This window comes from Pleurodeles waltl, chromosome 12, assembly GCF_031143425.1.
Source record: "Pleurodeles waltl isolate 20211129_DDA chromosome 12, aPleWal1.hap1.20221129, whole genome shotgun sequence".
In the NCBI taxonomy this organism is placed as follows: Eukaryota; Metazoa; Chordata; class Amphibia; order Caudata; family Salamandridae; genus Pleurodeles; species Pleurodeles waltl.
Window position 1 is genome coordinate 51,721,267 of NC_090451.1, and position 23,958 is coordinate 51,745,224.

Consider the following 23,958-nt stretch of genomic DNA (forward strand, 5'->3'; position numbering starts at 1 on the left):
TGGCATGGGCAGTGCAGGGACCCCCAGGCATAGCCCCAGCGCGCATTTCACTGCCCGAATTTCGGGCAATGAAATGCGCGACGGGTGCTACTGCACCCGCTGCACATCAGCATTTCCGCCGGCTCTATTACGAGTCGGCAGCAATGTTGATGTGACATTTCCGCTGGGCCAGCGGACGGTAACACTGTTACCGTCCGCTGGCCCAGCCGAAAAAATGTCATAATAGGGAGGCAGCAATACCGCCGGCAATGGCGGTATTCTGTCTCCCGCGGCCTCGGCGGTCTTCTGTGAAGACCGCCGAGGTCGTAATGACCCCCTTAGTCTTTTAAGCCCCAATCCACCACAGGAGTACACATCTAAAGCCCCAGGACCATAGGGGAGGCACTTAGGGTGTCAGACAAAGGCCAACAGCAGGGTTCAGTCCAGATCCAGTTCCCATTGGTCAGCTGCGTACTTCCATGAAAAGGCCTCATGCAGTCAGTTATCTTACTGTAGCCACTCAGGATCTCATCCAACTTGGAATCCACCTCATTGCCTTTGGCACATGAGGGAGCAGGTCCTGTCCTTCAAGGTTCTTCTCAGGTCACAGACAAAAGGCCCAGCCGTCTTTCGATTTTCCACAGGTTTTGAAAGTGTTCTGAAATGGGTGCTTGGTGATGCCACAATTATGCCCAGCATATAATGAACGTGGCAGAACCGTCACTTTTGAAACTCCGCCAGGCTTCCACCACCAGGCAGCCTGGCGGTGGCGGAGTTTCATATTCGACAGGGCAGCGCCGCACGCAGCTCTGCCTGCCGGATAATGAGGCAGGTTCCACCAGCCTTTCCCTGGCGGTTTGCACTGTTTCCTCCCGCCGGCCCAGCTGGATGTTCTTTATATGGCCGGCGGGGGTTCTGGGCGCTGGCGGTCTTCTGTTGACCGTCAGTGCCGAACTCAGGGGGTTTTCCCTCAGAGTTCGTAATGTGGGCCAAAGTAAAGTTAAATATACCAATTAGGAATATGTTACTTTGATCATGTTTGAAGGGTAAGCATAGGCACTTTGGCAGGGGTAAAGTTCACAGAAATCTAAAGCCAGCAAAAATATAGGGTCCAGCAAAAGGCAGACATTCATGGCTGGCTATGCAGAAAATGATTTCCTACACACACATGCTATTAGCATACATTTTACCTGCTTTTTGCTGTTTGCTAAATTTCAAAAAATTGTTTTGGTCATCAGGATTGCAAAGTTTAATAAAAGAAAGAAAAACTTTCACACCTTTGCACTGTTTAGTCGTATACCCAAGCTGATAGATGAAACAAGATTGCAGTAGTTACTGAGGACAAGTTTTGCATTCTAAGAGTGATCTACAAGAGAGCAGCAGTAATGATACAGGACAGGATGGACACGCTATGAGTCACCTTGCAATGGAAAAGTCTCAGTTATGTGAGTTGGCCCAGACCTCGCTTATAATTAGGGATGGTAAATGGAAGAGGGGCAATCCTACCACGGCCATATTACAGGTGTGCAGATCAACCTAGGACTTTCACAGTGATTGGTTAATGAGGCTCAGACCTGAGATGTATTGACCAATTAAATTCTGCATATGGCTGAGAATGTGTTACCGTCATTGGGTGAGGTCAGATTTGTACTAATAGCATTATCAAAGCTTAGCCCTGATTGAGTTCAGCAGCAAAGTCCTGGACCATCAACACTGAGCTACTTCACCCTGTCATCGGACAGTCCCCATAATGAATGCAGTGGAATTTTTTCAGCCATGAAAAGTATTCCAAGTGGAGAGCCTCCATGCTTTAAAACCAAATCCATCTCATGAACCAACACCCAAATATGGTTCACAATGTCAAAAACACCACTAGAGTTAATGTCTAGCTGTGAGGGTGGAAGCCCACTTGCAAAGCCCAAACATGGAATAGTGGAATCAAAGTTTGTAAGAGCCAAGATCTACAACATGTTAGGTGTTTGATTAGCAGGGTGTGAACGTGGACACCAGGCGGGGAGAGCAGCGGCCTAGCCCAGCATAAAATGATGGGGTACTCACCGGTGTAGTACATTCTCGATCTGGTCTGCTTGCCGCACACTCACATCTGCTAACAGCTGTTTGCTAACAGAGAAAAGATAACTTTTAAACTCAAGGTTGAAAAAGGGATTGGCCAGCCCCTGAGGCAGAGTTATCTTAGGAACTGTGTATTGTAGAGACATTTCCACACAACTGGGCTGTTGGACCTGACAGTACTTACGATTAATGGTGAACAATCCTATTTCTTTTTTTTTTATTAAAACTTTTATTGGTTAAGTAAACAAGTTCATACAAAAGTTACCACCACAATTAAAATCATCATCATTTCACATGTAATCAATATCCCCATGCAGTCACTTCTTAGGTCTACTTATGACAGACAGGTTTCCTATTTGAGTGTCAAGTTGAGTTTATTGCCTATTATAACTTATCCATAGCTCTGTTCTCCAGAGGCCCTAGCCAGTAAGTACCTTGTGAATGGGTCCCAGAGGTCCTTTGGCCTAGAGCTTTGCAGCATCTCCTCAGCATGCATTTCCAATTGGTCCCGGCAGTATGTCAAATCTTTCAGCCACTGAGGGAACATGGGGCCATGCAGCTATTCCAGTGTATTGCCACTCTTCTCTGCCATCAGTAGGGCTATTGCCCCAAATTTCTGATTAGCCGGTTGTAACGATTGGACCAGGCCTAGCAAGCACATCCTAGACATACATCCTACTTCTTCCAAAATCATTTCTGAGAGGGACTCGGTCATACTTTCCCAGAATTCACACACCCTCCCGCAGCTCCGTGCCATGTGCATGAACCCTGCATCTCCCACCCCGCATCTCACGCACGCTGCACTTTCCCTGAGACCATATCTAAATGACCGTGATGGGCTGTAGTACATTTGTTGCAGGTATTTAAAATGTATAATTCTTAAGTAATAGTTAGGTGTCAGCATCCCCGTTAGTGCACAACAGGAGTGCCATTCTTCAGGACTTAGGAGCATCTTTAACAGCTCATTCCATTTCTCGCAGGAAGGTTACCCTGCAAGCTCCCTATCTTTTTGAGATTCTGCATACAGCCGGGTCACCAGTTTGCGTGTCGAGGGGTTGGTTAGCACCGTCTGCAGTGCAGATAGCGCGTGAGGTTCTGCCGGGAGCATAGGGCACAAAGCCTTCAGGGCGGCTCTCAGTCGGATGTATATGAAGGGTCACAACATAATTGTGTTCTGCGTTTGTGGCATGTCTTTTAATTCCATAAATGTCCCTTCTATATGTAGGTCTCCCATTTCCTCTAGTCCTTGCCACTGTGCTACTTTCATGCGTTACCGAAAGGCCAGAGTGGCATTGAAGTGGTAGGGCTGTGGCATAGAGAGGAGATTTATTTGCCCAAGCTCCCAGCTGCCTCCATGCCATCCCAGTGCAAGCTACTGCATTTGTGTCATCATTCTTCAATGGCCTGTGGTGTGTAAACATTGCTGGCAATGGGATAAGGTGGGCGCCATCTACTTCAATAGCTAAATGTGGCATGTATTTTGGTTTGTGTATCCAGTAATGGGCGCCTGAGCGCATAGATAATATAAATAGAAGTCAGGAGCATTAAATCCGCCTTGTTCATACGGTAACGTTAATGTGTCCCATTTTATTCAGGGCTGTTTCCTGCCCAGATGAATGTAATGAGATGGGTGCAGAGTGTTCTGAAAAATTGTTTTGTAAGTCTAATGGGTATGTTAACAAACGTATTTAAGAATTTTGGGAGGACGACCATTTTGATAATAGCCATTCTATCCGCTAGTGATAGAGGAAGCCTCACCCATCTTGTCATCTGCTCCTCAAGTTTCAAAATCGCTTTACCATAATTCGACCTGATTACTTGCTCAGGGTCTCTGTCCACTCATATCCCTAATTATTTCACCGAATCTTCACTCCATTCTAATGGAAAATCTGAAGTGTAGGGCTGTGTTGCGGGTGTAAGTGGAAGGATCGTCAATTTGGACCGATTTATACTCAGACCTGAGTATCTTTCATATCGTATGTATTCCCATAGGATGAAAGCCAAATGGGTTCTAGGCTCTCTCGCATATAGAAGCATGTCATCTGCATATAGTGATATGCCCAAGGGGCGCTGGGTGAAGCGTAAGGCCGTTGCGTAGCGTTACCTTATAATATTCGCAAGGAGTTCCAAAGCTATAGCAAATAGCATTGGCGAGAGCGGACACCCCTGCCTTGTGCGCCTGGAGATCTGGAATGGCTCCGAGGTATGACCATTTACATGTATCCTCGAAATAGGGTCGTATAGAGAAGGTTTATCCATTGTAGAAATAACTGGGGTAGCCCCATTTGCTGCAATGCTGTGAACAGATACACCCACTCTATAGAATCAAATGCCTTTGCAGCATCGAGTAGAACTGCTGCTGCACGCATGTCAGGGCTCAGCTGATGTAACAGAGCAAAGATGGTGCATAGATTGTGTGAGGTGGACCATTGTGGAATGAAGCCGGCTTGATCTGGCAGTGTCATGTTCGTAAGAAGTGGCTATAGGCACCTTGCTATTATTTTGGTTAAGATTTTAGGGCCTTATGAACGAACACATTTTCCCATTGACACAGAATGGGAAAAACCCTTTGCTACATCTGGCCCTTAGTGTCCAGATTAATCAGAGAAAGTGGTCTATATGACTTGCAGCGTTCAGCAGGCTTATCAGGGTTGAGGAGCATAATCATTAAAGCCTCTCTGATGGAGGGAAGTAGATGTTTTCGTGTGTAGGCCTCCTCATACACGCTGGCAAGGTGCGGAGTCAAGATGTCGATAAATTCTTGATAAAATTAGCTCATGATCCCGTCTGCCCGAGGCCTTTCCATTTGGGAGCGAACCTACTGCTCTTTAATCTCTTCCTCCGTGAGAGGCTGGGCCAAGTAGTCTCTCTGCCCCTCTGTTAGCCATGCAAGAGCGATATCTTCTGGGTATTCATCTATTTAGGCAACTGTGGCTGAGCCGGTGCTTTAATACAGGTTCTTATAATAATGTGTAAAGGTAGCTAGTATTTCTGGCGTGCTGTAGTAATACCCATCGCCCTCCGCACTTTAGTTATGTAAGTGTTAGCCCAGAGTTCTCTTATTTTGGTTGCCAGATGCTTGCCAGGTCTCCTGCCCTCGCCATGCGCCCGGCTATATGCCTCTTTGTAAGAAATCGGAGTTCTTGCTCCGCTGTCTCGTTATACTTTGTGACATGTTCTCATATTTCCGCTATTAAATGAAAACTTGCCTTGCTTTGGTACTGAGTTTCAAGCTCTTTCATGTCCTGCTTTGTATTCTGTAACTGAGTGCATAAGTCTCTCAAAACACCAGCCTGTAAACTCATGCAGACCCCCCTAATTTGGGCCTTGAAGGCGTCCCAGAGGGCAGAGGCGCTTCTCACGGAGCCAGTGTTATGATTAAAGTATTCTAGTATGGCTGTACTTAATTCTGCATTAAACACTGGGTTCTTTAATGCCACTAGCCGGAATCTCCATTTGAAAGAGGCAGGGGTGTATGCTGGCATCTGAATCAGCAGCCTCACCGTTGAGTGGTCCGACAGTGTTCTGGGCAGGTGGCGCACCTCCGCAGCCCATGTGATAATTTCCTTGGTAGATAACCAATAATCAAGTCGGGACCGTGTGCCATGGACGGACGAGATATACGTCCCCTCCCTTCCCAATGGATTTTGCCGCTGCCACATGTCCACCAACCCACCCTCCTTCAGCCCCTCTCTCAGAATGTGAGCTGATTGTTTACCTTGCCAAACGCCCATGCCTGATCTGTCCATAGCGGGGTCTAAGTATATGTTTAAGTCCCATAATATGGGCACTGGTGGTAACCTGTGTAGTCTATTCCAGACCTCAGTGTAGAAGTCAGGGTAATCTGTATTCAAATCATATGTCGTCAGTATGGTAAGTGGGATGTTGCAAACCCTACCCTGTACTACGATCAGTCTCCTGGCTTCATCTGTCAAGTGAGTGTAAATGGGACACATTCTTTTATAAGAATCATCAACCCTCTCAAATATGATGAGTATGTTGAAGCTATTCTAACGTATGCCCATCTGGAACCTATGTTGCCAAATGTACGCTTGGTAGGATGAGTCTCTTGTAGAATGGCAATGTGCATGTAGTGCCTGTCTAAATAGCGGAGCACCTGTCTGACTTTCCTGGGGTTGTTCAGCCCACGGACATTCCAGGCCAAAAAAGACTTTGATGTGACCAATCTTTGGATTTGAATTTACCCCTGGGTGTTCCGGATTGAGTGCCCCTGCGCTGCAATACCCCTAGTGGCAATGCATGCCAATCATGTGGTGTATGAACAAAATTCTGACACAATTTCCCTCCCCCTACCCACTTCAGCAACCCAATTTTGCCAAAGTCATCCATATAGCTTAAAATGTCTAAATAGCCACTATCCCAAATGAAGCAAAACAAGGCACTCCAACTGTACTTTAAACGTAATCCCAACTGTTTGGGGTATCCCCGTCTAGGGGCCGTTAAAGATTTCATGCTCCTCCGAGTAGTCAGAGGCAGCTAGTATCAGTATATATTAGGCTGATTCTAGCAGAAGACACAAGTTATTCAGTTCAAGAGCCTGTGTGAAAGCAAGTGTTTTCCCCCTCTCTCTCAGGGGAGGCTGCAAGTGAATCCCCGTAATAATGCAAATGGCACATGTGCGGTGTCTGGCATTTGCTGACGTGCATCCTTATGCTGGGGGTGTAGTTCCAGCTGCTTAGTCGGTTCCAGGTTCCGTGTTGGGCAGACTCCTAGAAGTCTTCCACTCTTGCTCCCCCCGTCATCTGCTGCCTGATTTCCTCATCAACCTTTTGTGGTTTTCACAAAGTCCCAGGCTGCCTTAGGAGTTGCCATTGTTTTGTGTGCATCCCGGCGCTCGACTCTTAGCCTGGCAGGATACAGCATGGCATACTTGATTCCCATTTGGTTCAATTTCCTTTTCACCAAGGTGAATTCCCGTTTTGCAGCTTCCACTGCCATCGTGAAGTCCGGATAGAATACCACTGTATTGCCCTGGTGTTGTATTTCGCCTTCCTCCCTTGCCCTGGGTAGCACCATATCCCAATCATGGCAGTTTAAGAGTCTCGCTATAATGGGATGAGAGGGCGCCCCCAGGGAAGGGCAAGCCTGCAATAATTTGTGAGTGCATTCAACCACCAGGACTCTAGATAGATTCTCAGTGCCAAGTATCTCCCTCAGCAAATTCTCTAAGAAGCAGTCCAGAGGGCCAGTGTTGGTCGATTCAGGTATGCCAGTGATTCTTAGATTGTTACGACGGGACCTCGCTTCGAGATCTTCATTTCTGGCATGAATTACCTCCAAGATTTTTTCGATGTCTTGTTTTTTGGCCGTGATTGACCGCAGGTTATCTTCTGTTGTTCTACAGCTGAGAGCCTGGCTGTGTGCTTGTCAAGTTTGGCCGCCATGTGATCAATACACATATTCAGGGAGTACATTTTGCTGTCAATTGACTGCAGGCTCTGTTGCATTGTCATTAGTATGTTTTCTAAGGAGAGTTCTGCGCCATTCTGGGGCTCTCTTGTTAGATCCTCCTGGGATTCTGGGGGGGGGGGTCTTGCACTGTGTCTGGGTTCAAAGGGCAGGCGCTGTTGAGTTTTATCTGCCTCTCCCATTTGGAGATTCGAGGGGCAGTCTAAGTGACTACCACTGATTAATTTGTGGACCTGCTCTGCGTGTACAGGCCTTGGGAGTAGCACAGTCTCTGAAAAGGTAAAGCCCTGGTACTACTTCCCTGAGAGCACTCTGAGTTGCATTAACAGGAATGGGGGCTGCTATATTTTGTATGTGTGTGTATGTTAGGGATCCGGATCTCTGGTAGGAAGGAGTTCTCTGCAGATGGGCTACCTCTATGCGCTAAGCACGGCTCTCCTGCTCCCCTAGTGTCACTCCTGTGCTGTACTTGGGGGAGTGGAGTGGGAGGGGCAGTGGGGGTGGCCCACACAGTATTCCTCAGGGCCTACCGAACTCAAATGGCCCATCCAGGTGTGAGCCCACCCCCATGGGCCGCCTGGTGCCCCACTGTGACCGGCAGAGTCACTATTCTGGTCGCCACCCCTGCACCCACCTTTTCTTCTGGCATCTTGATGGTTAGCCAGCCATAGTCCCCCTGCCGCTCTGGGTGCCTGACGATCGTCTTCAGAACTGGCCAGTTCGTAGGGTGAAGGACGGTGCCCCTGTCTTCCGTCCACCCCACGTGAACCCACTGCTGCAGTTTGCCGCACATGTGTATTCTGCTCACAGTCTTGTTCCCAAGGCTGAGCTAGGAGGGGAGTTGACCGCGATGCTGGCTCCAAATGTGAAGGCAATCCCTCCCGACATACTGTTACAGCTCTTCAATGGTGCCGCTGTTTGTCCTGCTCCGGGGCCTCATCTCCACCTCGGCGCCATTTTCCCTGACAGCCTCAGCGGTGTGTGATCTTGCTGGTTGCGAGTTGTCACCTGTTTGCCCGCTCCGGCACACCACAGCGGATTGTCAGGGCTCCATGACCCAATGTATCCTTAAATTGTTGTTTACTCTTGCGATGCATGCCTAAAGTACATATTTCTGTCAGATAATAAGCTCTAGCCAGCAGAGTGGCACTAATGTGCGGCCATCTTGCTGCCGGCTCTCTAGCCCTCCCCCATCCGATTTCAATAAACACTCCATACATGATGAGAAAAAGTAAAAACTAAATACACTAGTACAACAGGAGTCTAGAAGAGGAGGGTCCACTTCACTTTACAATATTGTGCATTTGCTACACTCAGACAGAAATAGCTGAAATAATGTAGTGGAGAATGGCATACCTGGACTGGTCCCTGGAGAAGAACACTAGTACTGCATCTCTAACAATCCCCAACAATAGACATTCCAGAATGTTCCCTATTATGATGACATTTGGTTGAGTTTTGAGACTACTTGTGACATCATTCACGGGATCCCATCCTCACAGTGAAAATAAACTATTCTATTTGGACGCTCCAGCACAACACCAACTACAAATAGGAGAAATTCCAGTGGTTTGATGTTTGGTGGTGTCTGTTTGGGTTTTGAGACCTACTATGTCATCATTATTCAGATGCTCTTTTATGGGTGGAAGGTTGTGCATAGACCCATATGGGCCTTGGTACAAAATATTATAGATACTTTGATTGAATAAAGTTATACTAGAACTCCTGTGTGTGTGGATGATGACCATGCATTGGTGAAAATGAAAGTAGAAGGATTTATGTTGATCTACTTTCTTCCATTTCCATGTCCCAGAAAGAGAACAGTCCACCTAGTGTATGCGAAGGAGAAAAGGAACTAACCAGTGATGTAGAAAACTAAAGGAATGTTAGGGGTTCAGTAGACTCTGGTGGGTCACCATGGCCGGTAATGTGATGGAGACCATGTGTCCATTTCCCCAAGGCATTCCATCACATCACCTACTTATTCAGCAGTTTATTTCTTAGGAAAGAGCTCACAGAATGAGCCAAAACAGTATACTTTGATGTTTTTCAGAAGAAAAGCCTAGGGATTAGTTTTGAAAATCAAAGTAGAGTGTTTTCTCCCTGTGCAAAAGAACACTGTTGCACCAGCAAGGAAATAAGAGAGGTAAACTGGGCTTATGAAAATAATACAAGAGGTGGGATATAAAGAGAAGTAAACAGAGTTCTTGAAGCAATTACAGTGTTTTTGTGGATAGAAATGTAAGCGGGCAGCTCTGGAAAGTAACAGATGGGTTTTGTATGGATAAAAATGAAGTAAACTGAACCATCAAAATAAACAGTAGATTAGTTGGACATGATCCCAATTAAATTGTGCTCTGGAAAGGAATTATGGCAGTAGCATGGGTAAGAGAAGACCTAAAGAGTGCTCTGGAAAGTAAAACATGTTTATTATCAATGAGAATATAACCAAACATAGACATGGAAAGCAAGGAATTGAGTCAGTATGGGTGAGTACAAAAGTAAAATGAGCTCTGGAAAATAATTAAAAAAGCCCATGTAAATAAGAACAGATAAAGAAAGACTTCGGAAAATAATAAAACTAAGTAAAGATAAGAATGGAAGTAAACAGAATTGCACCTTTTTTCTGGGACAAATGTGTTAGTATAGATGTGAATGGATCTGCACTGGGTTTTGGAAAGGACTACAATTATGGAAAATAATTGCAGTTTTGATGGTTGGACTCAAATTGTTAATGTAGAGAAGAATGGAAATTTACTGAACTCTGGAGAGCGTTAAATGTGCTAGTATGGATGAGACGTGACCTAAACTCTGCTCTGGATGGATGGCAATGGAACTAAATTATTTCGAGGAAAGGGGACACACATTTTCACATCACAATGCAGTTGTATTGAGCTTCCTTCCAGTTTCCTCCATGGACCACTTGCCCTAGACTTTAAAAAAATGTTCTACTGCCCAGTGTCTATGACTGTCTGGGCATTATGTGGGTTCAATACATCTGTCATCGTGTATCCCTAAAACGGAAAAGCTTGAAGGTAAGCCCTAAGATAACATAAATGACCTCACATTAAGTTAATTATGAGGTTCATAGTGGATCTGTTCACTAACAACCAACCATTTATGTCAAAGTATTTCAAAATCTGTTTTCTTTATCATAAATACCAGCTTTTAGCTTCAGTTTGTTTAAGGCAAGAGGAGGAAAGAGTTATTTGGTAAAGAGTCTAAATTGTCTGTTTTCCACAACAGATGCATTGATTTAGTGCTAGTGCTATACAGACGCCTAATAGCTATGCAATGGAAGGCACCTAGTGCGCCGAGTACCCGCCAATGGCAGAGAGATCTGTTACGCTGGACGAAAGCAGAAGTACACACACTGAAATCACTCTTAGACGGGGGGTGCAAGTTAAGGGCATAGAAACATGGGACTCTTTTGTCAATAATTTGGAAAGTAAAGATGACACACAACCCCCTTGAGCAATAGGCTCGACTGAATAACATGGTAAAAAGGATAGAACATACACACGCAAAAAATAAAGAATCGCCACGCACATCAAGAAAGGCAGCCTACTTTCGAACCACATTGAGATGCATACAGCACATTCCCCTCCCTCCCTCGAAAAGGAACACAAGAAATAGAAACCATAGACACCCCCGTCCGGCCCTCCCCCGGACCACGATCTTCTCTCTCCTTTCACCTCTCTCTCCTTTTCTATAACCCTGTTTGTTATATTGCTTTTAAATAAATTCAGCTGAATGTATAATAGCAATCACATTGATATGTGTGCAAAAGACATGCAAATGTGCTTATATCCAGTACACAAAATACGTATGTAAATGTCTACATTTGGTGACACACCTGTATTTTCTCACAGACTGAATATAATAAGATAGATTTAAAAAAAAAAAAAAAAATAATTCTGTTTGCCGCCAGAATTGATTTTAGGTTAGATTTCCTGGTCCTATGAAGGCTGATTAGAGTAATTTTGCAGGAAATCAGCCAATCCCAGAGCACTGGATAGATAACCTCCAATATCCTGTACCACCCCACTATATAAATACTGCCTTATAACCTTTGTGTCTTCCTATTCACCACCCCAAAGAATACTACTTTTTATGTTAAATGTGCATGTTTGGTTGCAGCTAAGAGCGCATTATCAAATTACTAATGTTCCATAAAAACACAATTTTCACTCATGAATACAACCTTAAACATGATCAATACTATTGTCTCAGTCCCCCTACCCTGCCTAAATTCAATGCTGAAATTAAAACTAAAAATCAGTCGGTGGACAATTCATTTTCATAGAGGCAGCATTTGCATCAATGTGCCCTTATATGGCATTTTTTATTCTTAAATAACGTGGGCCGATTATTTTTGTCGAATACGAATTCATCGAAAATTGACGACATCTTTTGTGAGCCTGATTTTTAAAAGTTGACTTGTAAGCTTTGTTCCGATTAATTACTGTTTAGGACATTTAAAAATCACATGTAGCATCATCGCCACAACAAAGCTCAAGATTTGTATTTCCTTATAACTATGCCTCTCTTCAACATTTGTATTTTTACATTGGTACATTTGTTTACGCAAGAGAATTCAGAATTGCATTTTCAGTCTCTAGAACATTTCCTGTGTCCGGACATCTTACAAAATATACCAGTGGTCAGTAGAGGGTACATCAACTTCAAGGAAATAATAACATTAACATCCTTGTGTCACAGTATGACACTTGGCACGTCTAATAATGTCTGAAAAATTAACATGAACTGGCAAAGCCAATAGATCTTAGCTTGCTGTGGTAATCCCTCATCTAGTGCAAAGCAAGCATTGACAGGGGATGGAAGAATACACCCAAAAGGCCTGTATAATAAATTAACGAATGAACACTCCAAAGGTCTAGTTCACAATGTGATTGACAAAGTGTCAAGCTAATAACTAAAACTACTTGTTGAAAAAAAAAGCAAATGTTTGAAAGAAGTTGATCCAAGGCACCTCGCCTCCCTTAGATATTGGTATGCTGTCAAAACCTTGACCTAAAGTCACTTTTTGTAAAAACAAAGGCAATTTGATATCAGGAGCTTGTGAAGGTAGGCGTATAGGTAATGCTACTGTGCCCTGGTTGAAGCGTGCTGAATATTAATAGACGATTTCCTGTGAATTGGTGCAACTAGCAGAAAAAACAACAGTTTTTTGAGCCCATAAAGTGAGCTTTCTTTCTACAGTTCTAAGGTTACTCGTTTTTTATTTCTCTTTGTTCACATAATTGGTGATTTTAAGTTTAGAAGAAGGAATAACAATAAACCAAGGGATAGGTTTTAGGTCTGACTTCCTAATACAACTGTCTAATAGATATATTGATATCAATGCTTTAAAATCAAGACATAGCGGGGTTTGGATCCCTTCAGAGGAGTAGAACTTTCTCACCTCATGCTATTGGCTGTTTAATGTACCATTCCACCTCCTAAGCAAAAACAAATATTTTACATCTGAAAACTACACTGAACCATCACAATTAAATTATTTTTTCATAGTTGCATTTTGCTTAGAACGCAATATTTCTGTTTTCTTTTGTTTTCACTGCAGCATACTTTTTAATGTTTTAGTCAGGAATCAAAATGAGCTATTGGTTTAGCAAATGCTTGTTGCTTTTAGAATGGATTTGATTTGGGGAAATATTGAGCAGTAAAGTCATAAAATCCACTGGCGCCACAGGAGGGTGAAGTAGATGGTTTTCACTATGTGTCTCCTCTACAAAATGAAATTTGATATCCACAGAGATAAGAGATAAAATTGTACAGGGCACACAATCCTGGAATTGGAAAAATATTTCATTTGCTGGCCATAAGTAAGATGTGTTGGCGCTCTCCTTGCCTTTTATTTTATCTCTTCGAGTGGTTTCAGACTCACAATCAAAGCACAATTAAATCTATTTTTCTGTCCGTCTGTCAGATGATGGGAAATGCTCCAAACAAATACTTTACAAGCTACCAGACAGCATTTATCCTTGAAAGTTAAGAACAAAGTAGTGCCCTTTGGCTTATTCCTGGAATCCTCTTGATTAAAAAATGAATTGAAAAAGATACTGAACTGAATGAAAAAGAGCAGCAAGGCTTCAAGTTCTAAAGAGTTCACATCTTCTTAGCCTTTCCATCTGCAGAGGGTTTGCTTGTTCTTGATAACAGAAAAGTAATAAACCTCATAGATCACTCCTTCCTCCCAGCTAGTGGGAGCCGCTGAAAATGATGAATCTGGTGCGAGGTTGAAAATTTGAAGGAAATCTGTGTTTCCTCCTCAGTGCATCAAGAGATGCATTGGATGAGTGATTGCCTTGGACTGAAAGGGAGTCCACCCCACAGGCAACCATTCCCTGCCATACTGTGCGGGAAACTGGCACTTTGTTGCACTACCCCCACACTTTTTCCCTGGTTTCTGGATCCAACTAGGACTGGAGTGCACGGGGATCCTGCTAACCAGGTTCCCAGCGCCAGTGTTCTTTCCCTAAAAATTGCAAAGGTCTTTGGCAACACCTTTAGCTGCCACTGTAAGTCCCTAGTAAATGGTATTTAAGTTCCCAGGGCATCGGGTTCTAAGGGTAGGGCCCTGAGGGCAGCAGCTCTGACTGTGACCCTCGAGGGCCATGCATCGTGATGCACCCAGCACTGCCATTGCAGGCTGAGTGTCCTTATGCAAACCTAAAATGCAAACCTGACATGGCACACAGCCTGTGTGCCCTGTCTATTACACACTGCATGCAATATACGTAAGTCACCCCTCTGGCAGGTCTTTCAGCCCTAAGGCAGGGTGCACTATACTGTATGTGAGAGCATAGCTGCAGGATTAATATGCCCCCACTGTGTCCTTGCCAAACCTGGGACATAGTGAGTGAACAGAGCAGCCATTTGATACATGTGCCGGACACTGGTCAGTACGAGTTTCCCAACGACATGATGGCCACTCTGAACCCTGGTTTGTTTGGTATTAAACAAGCCAGAATGATAAATCCAAACTGGTACCAGTGTTGGATTTATTATAAAATGTACCCAGGGGTCACCTTAGAGGTGCCCCCTGCAAAAGCTAACTACCCAGGCATGGTTGCTGGCTGGTTCCAACCAGTCTGCCACCACCAGGCAGGATTCTGGACCCCTGGGGAGAAAGCCATTGCTCTCTGGGGACAGAGAACAAAGCCCTTCCGGGGAAGAGGTGCTACTCCACCTCCCCCAGGAATGTACACTGCCCTGCCAAAGGACTTACTGACCTTAAACTCGACCCCCAAGTCCGCTGCTAGCAGCAGATGGCCTCCCTCATTGCAAACCCCCACTTTTGGTGGGAGGAACGGCAGAAAAACGCACAGAGGACAGGAAGAGTGGCCCCACCTAGCATGCACCATCCCTAAGGTGTTGCATGCGAAGTGGACTCTCCATTTCATTTTCCTCCATCTTGGATGGAAGTAAAATAGCCAATCAGATGTAGGGAAGTGACCTCTGCCCACTGGAAGTGGTCAATTGGTTGGTGTAGCCACCCTAAGGTAGATGACTCAGGAAACAGGAGGCAAGCTCAATCCAAGCCCTTGGAGATCACTTCTCAGCAGAGCCAGAGGGCAGCAAGGCAGCAGGGCAACAGCAAGGCAGCAGTCCTTTACAGCAAAGCAGTCAGGTGAGTCCTTTGGGCAGCCAGGCAGCTTCTCTTAGCAGGTTGCAGGTTCTGGTTCAGAGTTCCTTTTCCAGTAGGTATCTTGTCAAGAAGTGTCTGCGCTGGTAGGGTCAGGGACCCAGTTTATATACCCAAATGTGCCTCCGAAGTGGGGGAGACTGCAAAGAGTGGCTTAGAAGTGCACAAGGTCCCCTTTCAGTTCCATCCTGTCTGCCAGGGTCCCAGTAGGGGGTTTGGCAGTCCATTGTGTGAGGGCAGGCTACTGTCCATTCTCATGTAAGTGGCAGGCGCTCCACCCTTCCAGCCCAGGAAGACCCATTCAATATGCAGATGTGTGCAGGTGTGAATGAGCATCCTGTGTTTGTGGTTGTCTGGGTGAAATGCACAAGGGAGCTGTCAACTAACCCAGCCAGACATGGATTGTAAGGCACAGAAGGATTTAAGTGCAGAGGAATGTTCACTTTCTAAAAGTGTCATTTCTCAAATAGTAATATTAAATCCAACTTCACCAGCCAGCAGGAGTTTGTATTGTCATTCTGGCCATACTAAATATGACCCTGTTACTCCTTTCAGATGAGAATATACCACTCAAACAGTATATGAGGGTAGCCCTAATGTTAGCCTATGAAAGGGGCAGGCCTCACAGCAGTGAAAAACGAATTCAGGAGTTTTACACTACCAGGGCATATAAACTACATAGGTATAAGCCCTGCACTCTGCCCTATGGGTTACCTAGGGGCCTACATTAGGGGTGACATGTGTAGAAAAAGGGGAGTTTAAGGCTTGGCAAGTACTTTTAAATGCCACGTCGAATTGGCAGTGAAACTGCACACACAGGCCTTGCAATGGCAGGCCTGAGACATGGTTAAGGGGCTACTTATGTGGGTGGCACAATCAGTGCTGCAGGCCCACTAGTAGTATTTAATCTATAGGACCTGGATGCATTTAGTGCACTTTACTAGGGACTTATAAGTACATTAAATAAGCTAATTGGGTATGAACCAATGTCACAATGTTTTAAGGGAGAGAGCATATGCACTTTAGCACTGGTTAGCAGTGCTAAAGTGCACAGAGTCCTAAAACCAGCAAAAACAGTGTCCAAAAAGTGGAGGGAGGCAGGCAGGAAGCCCTAAGTCTGTCAGGTCTAACAGAAACACACAACAGAATTTGCACTGGTGCACCCTTCCAAAGGAGTACCACAACACATGTACACAACTCCTCAGTTTTCACATTGCATAACACCACAAACCTCTATTTTTTTCTTATTTCCCAAGCGTAACACTGGCTCCTGATTTCCGAAATTAGTTGCCACAACACTTCTAGAGCACAATTTATCCACGAAATTCACACTCTCAATATTCGGCTACAAATATTAAAGTCGGGCAACTTACCAGGTTAACAAATGTTACTATCAACAATGCAAAGATCTTAGGCATGCTAGTCACCCACTGATCTCCTCAAACGTGCTTAAGATGTTGTTAGGTCTTAGATGCTCCTCTTTCTGGGGAGTAAGCTTTAATTCTCCTAGACCTGAGATACTCATACTTCTTCGGTTCAACAGCCCGAACTGCCCCACCTGAGACACATTCTAGCTGCCCTGTGCTCTACTGTGAAAACATCCCAGGGTAGCTTCCACTACACAGTTTCTTCTCAACATCTGCTTGTATGTTCTAAGAGTAATACTCTTGATAGCACTTCTGAAAGTAACCCCTCAGTTCTAAGTCTAAATTCACCTTATCTGTGTGAGAAGTAGCTTAATTCTCAGACTACTAAGACTTATTGACAAACATGGCATACGGAATCTCTTGGCTTATAGCATTCAGTTCACCAAAGAAGTCCACCAGGAGTATTTACTTCCATCTTTAGATATGACATGACTAGTAACAAATACCCATTGATGCTTTACAACGTATGATAAAGGACCTGAATTAGATTTTGGCAGATGTGGGACATTTGCAGAGAGTTGTAGATGTTTCCTTTGACCTGTTTGTAGTATGTTGATGTTTTTACCCTTTAAGGCCCTCCTTATGAGTGGCCATTGAATAAGAAGGAGATGGTGATACTAATTACTGGGCCCACTGAGATTGCAAACCTGCATGAACATTACGGATCACTTTATTTCCACCAGTAGATTTCAGCTGCGGCAAACAACCAAAATTGTCAGTGAATGTAGGAGGAAAAATGAGGGTATATCGGGAAAGTCAGACCCTTATTTCTCCTCCAATTCCTCATTTTGTTGTAGATTTTCAGGGTCCAAATTCCAATAAATCAGATTTTCCCCACTTGCGGAGTTATGGGAACCCCCAATGTCAGTAACTCTAGGGGTGGGGGATATCTGGTCTGTTTATTGCACCACTGGTAATAAAGGTCCAAATAGAGTGGACAGGATATCTGCTGGGATTTTTTTTAGCAGATGTCCCACTATCACCAAACTCTAGACCAGGCCCAACTTTTCCAAAGAAAATATGAAGCACAGCAGGTCAATCTTCACTCAAAATATTTTTGAAACATATTCTCAATATCTACTGTGGGCTATTCACCTTTATAGGAAAAACAAGTATATCTGAGTGACATCAGCAAACAGCTGGTTAAAACACCACCTCGTGAAACCATCAAACCTGACCAAATAAGAAATGTTCTTCAAACTCTTGGCTGACTTTTTAGTGGAGAACATCTCATTCCCAGTGGTGGCCTGGCGCCATTTCCAGTCTGCGCGTTGGCTGCAAGTAATGAAGTGTTGCTCTCAGCTAGGGGGAGAGTTCTGGAAGTATTTGAGATGAGGGTCTCAGTGGGGGGCACTCAATAAGCAAGAAGCACGCGCCTCCTTGAGCGCGGGGTAATCAACGCATCACTGTCTGGATCGCGGCAACTGATCAATGCGGAATCAGGAGCCCCTCGTGTCTGTACCTCTTCATCCATATTAAAGGGCTCTTGGATGTGCAGAAACGCTATTCCCCGCCACAGGACCACGCACTAATCAAGCCCTCCAGGCAGAAAGAGGGAAGTCAAACTCTGCAGTTAACTAGTGGTTGGTGCTGGCTCGAAGAGTACCTTTGTGGTTCTTTACGCATGCAGGAGAATGGCTTTTCAGATGAGTCCCCTTTAATTAAACCAGTCTATGCAAACTAAGAACACTCCATGTGGAACCTATAAGGTAATGGGACACTCTCCCAGAATGTGGCTCACCATTTTGTAAATTTTAGCTTTTATCAAAATTAGAAGCTCTTCTGGCAAGTCTGTCCAGCTGCGACAGTGGTAGTCACTTAGAGGCTACCCAGCATAAATATCTAGCCCTAGAGGTTTTTGAGAGGCACTATCCTACCTGGAAATGTCTGGCTGTACTACAGGGAAGTGTCCTTCAGCAGGAGATGAACAATTCCTTCAAAGCAATGCCTCCGAAACTTAAGGGCTAGCCATGACTCTTCCAAAACAGGATGTCCTGAATCTTACATTGAATTAACTGAGGTAATTTACTGATGTGGCTCTTTCACAAAGGGTCATCAAGAACATGCTGGTGACACAGTGCTACAAAAGAACACCATTTGCACAACATTTTAGTTAGGTTTTGTTACAAAGGAACAGTTTAGTTTCTTTTTATGTTACATAGGACCAGTTGCAGGTCATACGAAAGCTGTTTTTGTGTGTTTTGAAGAATTGAGTATCATGGAAACAACTTACTACATGAAGGTGAAGGTTGGAATTTCAACCAAACCCTGTGGGTGCTATCTGGGTTATTTGGCATGCATACTGCTCAGACTATAGTATGTGAGAGATGCGCCAACTCATAGCGCTAGATGTGCAAATGCAGAAACAGATTTCTAGCACGTGGTGTGGCAATGTTCAAAGACATTGAAAGATACTTATGTTTACAGGCCTGGCTCTGGCGAATGGACATATTGCAAATGATGTGGACGACTTCGTCCACCCTGGTACTGCCTGGCTGAATGAGGGACCTGAGAAGATGGGCACGTGCTGAAATTGAGATGTTAGCCATACTGCAAGAACTGAAGGGAGGGAGGTCCTGACGCACGTCATGGGATGTCTTTGTGGAAAATATTGAATCCAAAGGAGATGAAAGGCCGACGTAGGGTAACATGGGATCCTTTTCCACACATCGGGAATGGGCTGATATCTCTGACAGTGTAGTTGCCACCAGTACTTAATTTCAGCCGGTGGTTCCTGGTGCTCAGCACCAGTAATTAATTGTCAGTCATATGGTGGTGCTGTTGTGTAATTCAGAGATGAGCACACAGCAGTTTTATTTTTACTTCATTATATATAAAAAATGACTGTTATTGTTGCTGAAGCAATGTTATGAGCTCTGTGTGATGTGTTCAGTTGTATGTCGGTGTGTTGCTTGTCCAGAGGGTGAGTACTGCTGTGGCACGGTGATGCGCAAGGACACAGTGCATCTGTCCCCTTGGCTTCACCATGAGGATGTCACAGTCCCCAAACACAAAAAGGCATCAGTCACTCAATGTTGAGGCTCAACATTTCTACAGATGGTGTTACCTTTCAGGAAAGCTCAAGGGTATTTGTAATTCCACTGTCATCCTCACTGGCCCTTTCTGCACCTCCTGGTATGGCGTACACCCCGCTCTCGCGAAACTGCATTCACTGCGCAGGTTACCCTCCATCCGAGCACTTTTAGGCCCCTCCCCTTCAGAGTACCCACAGTAACACACGACGTATGATACCTACGCTAAGACGTTTGCGCCTTTGGTCACTTGTCACATCCCACAGCCACACGTAGAAGAATAGGGGCCAAATGTACAAAGCTTTTTGCACGTCGCAAACAGCGAATTTCGCTGTTTGCGACATGCCAAAAGCACTTTGCAATGCACAAACCCCGTTTTGAGATTTGGTAACCTGGTTACCGAATCGCAAAATGGGTTTGCGACTTGCAATTAGGAAGAGGTGTCCCCTTCCTAATTGCGAGTCAAAGTGCAATGCAGGATTGCTTGGTGATCGCGAACGCGGTCGCAAACCAACTGCAGTTTGCACCCTTTTGTAATGGGTGGTAACCCATTCGCAAAAGGGAAGGATCCCCATGGGACCCCTTCCCTGTTGTGAATGGCACTGCAAACATTTTTTCAGACCACTGCCTGCTCTGAAAAAATGAAACGAAAACATTTAATTTTTCGTTTTTGTAATGCATCTTGTTTTCCTTTAAGGAAAACGGGCTGCATTACAAAAAAAAAACTGCTTTATTAAAAAGCAGTTACAGACATGGTGGTCTGCTGTCCGCAGCAGGCCACCATCCCTGTGAGGGCCGCCACTAGCAAGGGGATCGCAAATTGTGACCCACCTCATGATTATTCATGAGGTGGGCATTTGCGACCCCCTTGCGAGTCGCAGATGGTGTCAGGGACACCATCCAACATTCCGAATTGCGACTCGCCTATTGCGACTCGCTCTGACTCGCAATTTGAGGGTCTCAATTCGGATTGTTCCTACATCTGGCCCTAGATGTTTCTTCCGCGAACCTACACTTATCGGCCTGCTGCACACCGGCAGGCCGAGCTCGGCTTCCGTCTGTGTTTACTCTGGAGCTAAAGGGTCCTTTCGGAGCAGTGTGACATTTGGGCTTTTATCGCTTCTAATTAAAATGGCAGCTCTGGATGTGACGAGGAATAAATTAAGTTGGAGCGCACTTCTTTTCACTACAGCCGGGTACATTTTTCGGACTGGGTTTGTTAATGATCTGCACCACATGCAAAGCACTCTCTGCACCGGGTAGGGATGAGGGACCAGATGCCACTTGGCAAGCAGCAAGCTAGATGATGCGTTGGCCAGTCTGGCAAGCACGCGGCATGGAGTGGCCCTTAAAGGGGCCGCCCAGTGCGAGAAAAACACTACCCGCCCTGCATCCCCAACAATCATCAACATTAGGCATTCCGGAATGTGGCTTTGTGACGTGAGACTGGGGGTTCAGGCCTATGATGACATCATTCAACAAATGGTCCCTTCAGTGAGTGACTGGCAGATGTTCCCCAATGGCTTTTGGGTTTCAGTTTATCTACAGACAGCGCGTAAGGGGCTGCCGGCATCTTCAATTGCCACATTAATGTGCAGTTAATGTTTTATTTTGTACAATTTATATTGGCATCCGTAGGCTTCAAGCGCAACATATTTATTTAAAATATGCTACCCTAAAGTTGATATAACAAGAAACACATTTACACAAGATGGGAAAGCAGCAGACTATGGCACAAATCACAGACAAAACCAAAATAAAATGATGGACAAAGTGTTGAAACATTTAAAATGCTCACCCCCAGCCACAGATCTGGGTTTAATCCATTGGTCTTTTGCTCGCCATGTCACCCCAGTTGGGACACAGCCGTATGCAAATCAGTCTTGGCCTTGCCCCTGGGGTGGCGTGGCGGTGGGCAAAAAAACAATGGATTAAACCCAGATCTTTGTGACTGGGGGTGAATGTGTACATTGATCAGAATTCCGTCCATCATCTGTTCTTTTTGCTTTTGTAGCCATAAGTGGGAAGGGTATGCCCAGACAGGGGCCCCGTTTTCACTGCGCAACAGGGTTCAAGCTAGCCTGGCTGATGAGGGGTGATACCCTGAAACCAGTCCCAGGATGCTTGATTCTGGGCCACGGAAGACCTGGAGTTCGGCTGGACTTTTCCCATGGGGAACAGGGTCAAGACTGATTTGCATATGGCTGGATCTGGGGTCGCGTGGTGGGCAAAAAACGATGGATTAAACCCAGATCTTTGTGACTGGAGGTGAATGTTTGCAGAGTTCATCATTCTGTCTATCATCTGTTCTTCTTGCACAAATCACAGACAAGCAGCTCTCAAGGTTGATTTCAAAGAGAGAACAAAATCTAGAAACAACACACAAGGGTAGTAAGGGTGAAAAGACGCCGCACATCTAAGCAGTAAAACAATGATTTTGAGACAAGTATCCAAGTAAGCATAGAGTCTGGTGCAACCTGGCCAAGTGCCTTACTACCCAGTAGGACATAAAGACATCTTCTGCAAACCAGACCTGAGACTCCATTCAACTATTTCATTCCAACAACATACTACCAGGGACACCTATCCCTGCAACACTATTGAACTTTACATTCTGTGTGCTGTGGCCTTCTTGCATGATTTCAAAGAGACCCTGTGAAGTCACGTGCCCACTGTAGTCATGTGCCTCTGTACTCATGTGCACTAGGTAGTCACGTGTTTGTGGGCATGGGGACTCCGCTGCTACCCACCAAGAAACATTGAGACATCCCAGAATAGCAGAAAGCATGCTTGCGCTCAGAGATGCCAGAGAAAGTGACAGCACGCCTGTGTGAGATATCTAGAATAATGTGCAAAATGTTTCAAGATTGATTTGCAAGACAGTGAGGTAAGCATAGCTGCCAAGTTGCCCAGGTCCACGGGTGATGTGCTGATTCAGTTCAGATTTTTTCCTCTGGATTCTGCGGCTTTTAGTCCTGTTTTATAATGGAATAAACAAGACTACAAGTCCCAGAATTCAATGAAAAAACCTGGACTGGAGCATCACATCATGCATGGATCTGGGAAACTTGTCAGGGCTGGGTAGGGAGAGTAGACGCAGCAGGCCCATGCTAGTAAGTAAGGAGGCCTCAGACACAGACTCTGTGGCACTGCATAAATACCTACTGGTGCCCAGTGACTACACCCAGGTAGGGTTGCCACCTTTACAGGAGAAAAAACAGGCCATTTGTTATTGTTTTAAGAGTCAGCAAAGGCCCGAACACAATACTAGATAGGAATGTAAGAAAAATCGAATGCATTAATTCCTAACATTATTTTGTCTGCATTTGTTTACTTTAATTATTGGCCAGGGATCATTAGCTCAGCAATCAGGCTGACATATAATGCTTAAATACATTATCGGACAAGCAGGGCGCATGAGAGGGGCCTAAGGGGCAGCGAAAATTGAGAGGAATGTAGCTTGGTAGGAGTATTAAATGAGGGAAAACACGATATTCTTTAAAATAACCAATATTTTGGAGGACTTTCAAGCAGAGTGTGTGCATGGTTTTTCTCTGTGTGTATGTAAAAATTCAGTTGAAATCTGAGTGACATCTCACCATCAGGGTCAGATTGGTAAACCGGGCATTCGGACAGCGGCCGATGGGCCAGTGCCTGAGATCCAGCCATGTGCTGATTTTTTTTTACTGCTTTACTGGCATTCGTTTTGAGCAGTTTCAAGGTGAGCTGTGATGCGCAGGGCCTAAACACCCTCGCTGAAAGCCCAGCGCGGAGGCAGACGGACTCTTGTCTCCTCCACATGCCAGCAGGGGCTGGCAGTGTTTTTACCAGTCTCCTGCAGGGTCAGCCCATTCAAGGAATTTGTAAAGCGCACTACTCTCCCGTGAGGGTCTCAAGGCGCTGGGAGGGGGGGGTGCTACTTCTCGAAAAGCCAAGTCTTGAGAAGTCTCCTGAAGGTAAGAAGGTCTTAGTCTGACGCAGGTGGGTGGGAAGAGTGGTCCACGTCTTGGCGGCAAGGTGCGAGAATGATCTGCTGCCGGTTGTAGTTCTGCGGATGCGTTGGATGGTTCCGAGGGCGAGGTCGGTGGGGCAGAGCAGAGCTGTCGGGTCTGGGTGTAGAAGGAGAGCCATCTGCTGAGGTATTCTGGTCCGGTGTTGTGCAGAGCTTTGTGAGCGTGGGTGAGGAGCTTGAAGGTGATTCTCTTGTTGACGGGGAGCCAGTGAAGGTCTCTCAGGTGGCCTTCTGATGTGACAGTGGCAGGGGATGTCCAGGAAGTGTATGGGGCAGATTAGTGCATGAGGCTGGCTTGGTCCAGATACCGACACAAAATGCCTGCAGACTCATGGT

At 45.3% G+C, this 23,958-nt stretch overlaps 1 protein-coding gene across 2 annotated transcripts in view; it reads right to left on the reverse strand.

Moving 5' to 3' along the window:
* The window catches only part of PDE4C (phosphodiesterase 4C), an 837,713-nt gene that overhangs the window by 679,674 nt on the left and 134,081 nt on the right, over positions 1-23,958 (reverse strand). The window contains exon 3 of one of the 2 annotated variants that reach the window (XM_069216587.1): positions 2,038-2,100. The exons of the other annotated variant lie outside the window; for it this stretch is intronic. Within the exon in view, the coding sequence (XP_069072688.1) occupies positions 2,038-2,100 (63 nt within the window). The remainder of the gene's footprint in view (positions 1-2,037; positions 2,101-23,958) is intronic. 2 annotated transcript variants of the gene reach the window in all.